We start from the raw sequence: 7,393 nt of genomic DNA, 5'->3' as shown, positions 1-7,393 counted from the left end.
CCAACATAACCAGCATATTGTAGACACATCGGGCGTTTGAGCCAACACATCGGACTTGTGACTTGACTTGTAACTTGACACGATGAGCCAACACATTTGACACGTAAACTAACATAGTGGACACGCAATCCTTCGCGACAAACATTGACTTCATACCAACCAAACAAACGCCGAGAACAGAAGGAACTGGATGGAGAGCAGCATTCCTGGCCATGGGGGCATCGGCTTCAGAACTAATCCTCATCAGCGGGAGGGATGTCTTTGTGCACCAAAGCGATGCAGTCTTGTTTGAGTCTAGCATCTTCAACCATGTCTAGGGTGCCTGAGAAGTAATGTGTCGTATGTGACACTCCTTGATTTGCTAGCCGATCTGCTACCTGGTTAGCAGTTCTTCTTACATGATGGAAGGATAAGTTGTGGGGAGCGTGGAGTTTTTCCTCCAAGGATTCCATATGGCTTAGCAATCTCCAGCTTTTCGCTATCTTGACAGCCTTTTCTCCCGCCTGCATTCTTTTAGCTGCCTCTATTAGAATGAGAGAGTCACCTTCTACCTCCAGAGGGGAGAGGTGGTGCTGTTCAGCTAAACATATTCCTTTCCAAAGACCCTCTAGCTCCACTGCATTATTAGTATCTTTCCCTATTGTTCCATAGTATACAAGTTTCTCTTTTCCATTATGACCACGAATTACTCCTCCAAATCCTGCTGGGCCAGGATTGCCTTTGGCAGCGCCGTCGAAGTTCAGCTTATATGCGTTGAATGCTAGCAGGGACCAAGATGATGGTGAAGCGGATCTTGTGGACGGTTTAGTGGTGGTCTTGATTAGGGATTTGAGTTCTAAATTCCATTCCTTCAAAATGCGACGCTCCTGGGGGACTTCTGGCATATCAGTATCATTCCATACTCTGATGGCCAGAGTTTCCTGAATGTTTTTTTTGAGTGTGAGCAAAAGATCATCGATGGATCTAGAAGTGCTATTGAAAATTCTGTGGTTGCGCTCCTTCCAGAGGGTCCAATACAGAAATCCCGGTATGATGCGCCATAGAGAGTTGAGGATCCTGCACTTGAAAGGGTGTTTTTCCCAGGTCCTTATGGTTGTCGTTATGTCCTCCGTTCTGGGGTGAGCTCTCATGTTGCATTTTTCGACTTTCTCCCAGATTTGTTTTGCTAATGGGCATTCTTCCATTAAATGATGGATGGTTTCACAATTTATGTTGCAATTTGGGCATCTGGATGGCCCTACCATTCCTCTTTTTATCAGATTGTCCCAGGTAAGAATGCGCTTTCTACTGAGTAATGTTAGTAAGAACTAACTAGGGGTTAATATTTAAAATAAATGCATTATTGAACTAATTTATTTACAAAAATTGAATATTGTACATTTTATGCATTTTTAACCGAGATGACATAAATGATTAGATTTCAAAGGAGTGTCGTTTACGAATCAATTGACTAAATGAGGTGAAACAAGTGTCAATGGGAGGCTTATAAAATATTGATTTTACAAAACAATCAAAACAAGAATCCAAAGAAAATGAAAAATTAACAAACACGTAGGATAATCAACTAAATAAAAATCCTAAAGGTGCTTAGCCAAAATTTTTATAGAAAGGGTCCTCATTATTTGAAGTGAACAAGTAAAAAATGGAGGGGTTGTGTTTTACCTCAACAATGGCGACACATGAGAGAATAACCAGTTATCTCTATTTGATATGAATGAGATTTTCCTAAAATTAGAGTAAAAATAATTAAAGAAGAGAAAATTAATTTTTGGAATGCTTGACTAAGTTCATTAATCTGCATAAAAACAAGAATCATCTAACTGTATTTTTTCTCAAAATTCCTCATAAATTAAAATATTTCAAAACTCTATATCAGTCCTTAATTAGTTGTAGAGGTAAAGCAGGGGTGAGTTTACAGCTTAGCTTTTAAAATATACTAATTTGTCACAGGTAGAGCCACTGTTGCCAGCAAACATCTATAGTCTCGACAGGTTTACCTTTTAATCATCAATGATTCAGAATCCCATCTCTTTAAGAATTATTGACCTAAAGATAAATCCATTTATATATGCATTATTTTTTTATTTTTTATTTTTTTGTTCCTAAAAGCCATTGCCTTGGTTTGGTAGCCAGATAGTTGACAATGCCATTCACTGGTTATAATTGGACTAAACAAGCTAGCTCGTGATGAGACCCCTTGTCTTATAATTGTTTGCAATCATAAGCAATTACCCTGGTTTGTTTAGCAGTGTTGGTAATGTTAGCCTATTTTTCCCCTATGATCATGGTAAGCAGGCTCATGATGAGACCTCTTATCTTTTAAGTTTAAATATATTTTTGGATTACATTCTAGAAAAATAAGACTTTTTGGGACATGGAGAATCATTGACTCCTTAAGAGTTAAAAATGAAAATTTCAGAGTTAAAGGTGCTTTGCTGTAAAACGTCTTTACTTGGTTATAAATAACTTTTCTTGACTGATAATAGAACTTTGAAAAATCTTAATAAAGTATTGAAATCTCAAAATGATTACAATTTTGATGAAAAAGAATTTTCTCCAAATTTTATGATACTTTGCCAACTTCTCTTGTTTTATAATCTCTTCCTTAAGTATGTCTACCTTTATAATAAGAAAAACAAATTTTATTAAGAGATTTAAGAAAAAGCTAATAGGTGACTATTAATAATTTTTCCCTATGTATGCTGACCATTGTTAGGTAACAGGAACACCTTCCATATAAATTATGGAAAAGTGATCAAAATTAAAACTGGAAACCAAAGAAAAAGAATTCTTATGCTAAAATAAGAAAGAAATCAACAAACAAAAATAAAAAGGAAGAAATTTTAAAAGCGGAAAGGAAAATCCAAGTTTCGAAAGATAAACTCAAACAAGAATGTTTATACCAATGTCTCAACAATATGAAAAAAAAAAAAAATCGTGTAATCATTTCTTCTTATGTTGAGATTTAGAAAAACATACCTTGTAGGGTTGTAAGTGTTTTATGCGTTTTAGATAGCAGTGACGATAGAATTTAGCCACAATGAAAACTTTTTGTTGGATATCAATCTTCTTGTTTCAAAGCATCATCTTAATCATTTTCTAGTAAAATGAATGCTTAAAGAAACAAACTAAAGGTTCAGAAACTTCCTAGTGTAGTTGTTTCAATGAAGATTATTGCTGGTTATTGAAATAAAGCCAGGAGAAAAGTATAGGACTTCGAAAATATGATCCGACAGAGGATTGAAAGATTCAAATGGAGAAATGCAAAACATATTTTTTATATCAGCATACTTTAAGAACAAAACTAAAGTAATGAAATGAAAATTAATGAAAATGGGTACATGGATCTTACTATTGGATAATTGCATTTGATCTTACCTGAAAGGTATCAGTTTTTCCAATACTAACTCACTTCTTCTTTTAGTTAACATTAAAACATGAAGAAGGAAAACTAACCAAAATCCTATAACCCAAAATCATTATTTATTTTATTTAAACTAAAGTAAGTAGTAAAATGTAAAAATGGAATGCTTAGTGTTCAAGGGAAAACAAATGCATCAGAAATGAGAATGAGAATTTGCAGTAATGACTATTTCTTAAAATATTATAAGTTTCATATAAACTCCATGATTTTATAAATTGTCTAGAATCAAGACCAAATCCAAGATAATAAAATTTAAATATGAAGATAGAGAGGTCTTGAATTCCATATTTAATTATGGAATTATATATTTAAAACTGAAATATATGAGAAATTGAAATGATTTAAATATGCTGCAAATTGGTCATTAACTGCTTTCTTACCATAGTGGTTACCTAAGCTCACTTTTAAAATAACACATTGCCGTATCAGATGATTCGCATCACATGTTTCTTCACCATGCTTCAAGTTTAATCTGCAAGACTTCACCTTCATTGCTATGACATATATCGATTAAATGTTAGTGGCTTAGAAGCATGCATTGGAAGCTATCACATCGGAGGTTGCAATGGCAAATCGCTGATATGAAAACATGCGATGAGAAGATGTATGATGAGATGGAGCGATCGCATCATTGAAGAAATATTATATCAGGGATCGGGGAATATTTACATTGTGCTTCCCACATCGCACAATGCACATCGTAGATTCAAAATTGTGATGTGAGCATAAATAAAAATGCGATGAAGTGATTGCGATATTGGCAATGCGATGGATGACGTGGCTAATCAGCGATTGGCGATCTTAAGCACATGAGGTAATAATTCTTGATACGTTGATATGCGATGAAGAGTGGACCCGATAACTTTATGATTCTTGCGATGCCGATATGCGATGAATGATGTAGCTAATCGACAATCGGAAAACTTTAGATACCTGATGTAACACAATATGATTCTTGTGATGCCGATATGCGATGAAGAGTGGACTCGATAACTTTATGATGAAAATTTAAAAACATATCGGATTCGAGACATCGACCCTTTTAAAGTTATGCTCCTACCATTATTGCGATTGAGCGGACGTGATATTTTTTATGAATTTGATTTGAATTTCATATCGGGTCCGGAATTATGTGGTCGTCACAATATTGGTAAAGTCGATTATCGAAGATCGGCGATTCACGATAATGGAAGTATACTTCAACTGCAAACCTCTGATATGCGAAATGCGATATGGCATATGAGTGAGGTAATACATCGAAGATCTTTTATGAACAATTTGTTATCATAAATGCTAAGAGCTACTTCCGATGAAATCTTATGATACAAATGGTTGTGATATGGATGATGTGATATCAGAATGAAATTATTGATGAAGATGAGCGGGATGGTAGTATTGCGAATACGTATTCATTGTAGTATCAGCAATATGAAATCAAATTGAAATGATGAATGAAAGCAAAATTAAAAAATGCTCAAATTCTAATGAATCACAAATAAAATTTCCTTGAACCTGTTGCAAATTTGAAATGAGTTTGCTGCTTACTTCAAGTTTTGAAAACAATTGAAAACCTGCAAAATAAAACAAAACAAAAATAAAAAATAAACTAAGGAAAATAGAAACTAGTAATAAATGAGAATGAACTTGTGAATGCGTACCTGGAAGGAAATTCTCTGTAGTTTTTACCTCATGAATCTTCAAATTCTTCCTTCGATTTATCAAAATTTTGTCTTTGTTCAAAATCATCTCATTATTTATTCTAAATCAGAGTGAGCAATCAGCCTAAATAAAATATGCTTATTTATGTTTAGGAAATATAAAATTTACCATAAATAAATATGAAAACAATCTTCCCTTTTGAATTGAAACAACAATTTATTACCTCTTCTTATTCCGAATAACTTGAGAAGAATCTATTTTGTTATAGTGACTGTTCAATAATGCCTTTAGTAAATAAATATGATGCGTATTGCAGCATCAGATAATAAACTAAAGATCCAAATGGGATAAAGCCACTAATTGTGGAAAAATATCAACACAGATTTAAATGTGTGCCAGGTGCATACTCAATTAAATTCTATCAATACATTATTTGAAATAGGCAGAGATGTATTCATGGGTAGAGGTATTGCTGCAAGAATTTTTAAAAAGGAAAACAAGAATTAAAACTTTCAAAAAGGAAGAAAATGTTTCACTGAACATGTATGAGAAGGGCTGATTGCTTTGTTTTATTTTTTTAATCTGCAAAACTGTTGAAATAAAAATAAACAAACTAAATTAATTCTACTGCTATTCTAACCATATACATGAAAATGACTAGGTATAGTCATATTTCCAATGTAACCATTTTCTGATTTTAATTATTGCATGTATATATAATTCAAATGTTAGTAATAAAAATACAAATCTAACTAAACTAAGGTAGACAAATTTGAAATCAGAATGTACAGTTATTGTTAGCAACTTAATTAAAATCTTCTTCTCTTGAAATTTCATTTCCAGTTCAATACCAATTGGATCATAGAAATCTGGATGGATTTCCATTAATGATTGGGAAATGTTCAAAAGAGGAGATGACAGGCCAGATTGTGGATATGAGCTTTTAAATTCAAAGGCCTGAAAAAAATTGTTAGTGTTATTTACAAATGTTAAATTATTAACAATCTTCCATGAAGGAAAATTTTCCAAATATTTTTCAAATGAATTAATGAAAAATGGATGGAAATCTGTCAAATAAAATGGAAAATTATTAATTGAATTGGATTGTTGACCAGATTGTAAAATTACATTCTCTTGTTGACATTGCCTTTGAGAAGATAGAAGCTTTTGATGAAACATTGACATTGATTGAAATTGAAATGTTAATAGCTTTTGATGCTCCTAATTATAATATGAAACTTTAATTTCCCAATAGGGCAATGCATCAATTGAATGTTTGATAGTAAAGTGCTTAATATGCCAGCATAAAGTATCAAAAATCTGAAAAATAAATTAGAAATAAAATTTGATTTTAAACAAAAGAAGTGAGGAAACAAAAATAAAATGAAATCAGTATTGTTACAATTAATGTTACAACACAATTGAGATCATTTTGAAATAATTTTTTTTCACAAGGATTGGCTAGAATTATGAAATTTGAGTAATTGCCAATTCCAACTTGTGAATTAGAAAACGAATTATGATTATGAGTAGGAATGAGAGCTTGATCATGATATGAATCATAAATTGGAATGTTTTCTTGAATAGTGAAATCATGAAGATAATTTGCTGCTTTAGAATGAGGATTAGTTGAAATAATTTCTAAATTGAAATGTCCCTCATTCTTAGATGTTATTTGAATTTTCTCATGAGGATAGTAATCAACATCCTCAATGTCAGAGTAATTTTCATAAACGACTTCATAATAAAATCTAGAATTACCTTCGATCTCATCCAATATATCAAAACAAGGAGGAATAAAAACTTCATGTTTAGTAATGGAAAAAGAATAATTAATAATCGTTTCTCTATCTTGATAAAAACTTATTGGTAATTCATTTAGATCATCCTCTTTATCTTCTGAAATATCATTAATACCAAGAGGGGAAAATTACCATCATTAAAAATATCAGGATAAAGGGAAAAATGTGAACCTGAAACAATGCATTTAAAATTGTCTCTGTTTGAGAACTCGTGCATTATGCTCATTGTAAATTTCAGATTCCAGATCATTCCTTTGCGTACTCATGCATTTTTGAAGAAGATTGCTTTGCTGCTCTGATTTTGGCATTTGCCCATCATGGAAAAATTCAGAAATTTGTACAACAGTTTTCATGTTATTATTTACTTTGATTGCTGCTTGTACTTGATGATTTGCAATCTGATTTTCTGAATTTAATGCAAAGTAATGTTTAGATTCCAATGCAACTCTTTCTCCAAAATTGTTGTTGTTGTCTTCTTGCATTTGAATAGAAATATTTTCCAAGCTTT

General features: G+C 32.3%; 1 protein-coding gene across 1 annotated transcript; it reads right to left on the bottom strand.

Annotated features, from left to right (window-relative positions):
* Positions 1 to 233: 233 nt before the first annotated feature.
* On the bottom strand, positions 234 to 1,184 carry LOC149152983 (uncharacterized). The gene has a single exon (XM_089443658.1). It carries the CDS (start codon positions 1,182 to 1,184, stop codon positions 234 to 236), a length of 951 nt encoding a protein of 316 aa, XP_089299784.1.
* Between the last annotated feature and the right edge of the window lie 6,209 nt (positions 1,185 to 7,393).

This window comes from Pinus tabuliformis, chromosome 9 (assembly GCF_031772625.1).
Source record: "Pinus tabuliformis cultivar Carrire ecotype Pingquan chromosome 9, CPIR1, whole genome shotgun sequence".
NCBI lineage: Eukaryota > Viridiplantae > Streptophyta > Pinopsida > Pinales > Pinaceae > Pinus > Pinus tabuliformis.
The sequence above is the reverse complement of the archived record's forward strand: the minus strand, read 5'-3'. Positions and strand labels throughout refer to the sequence as shown.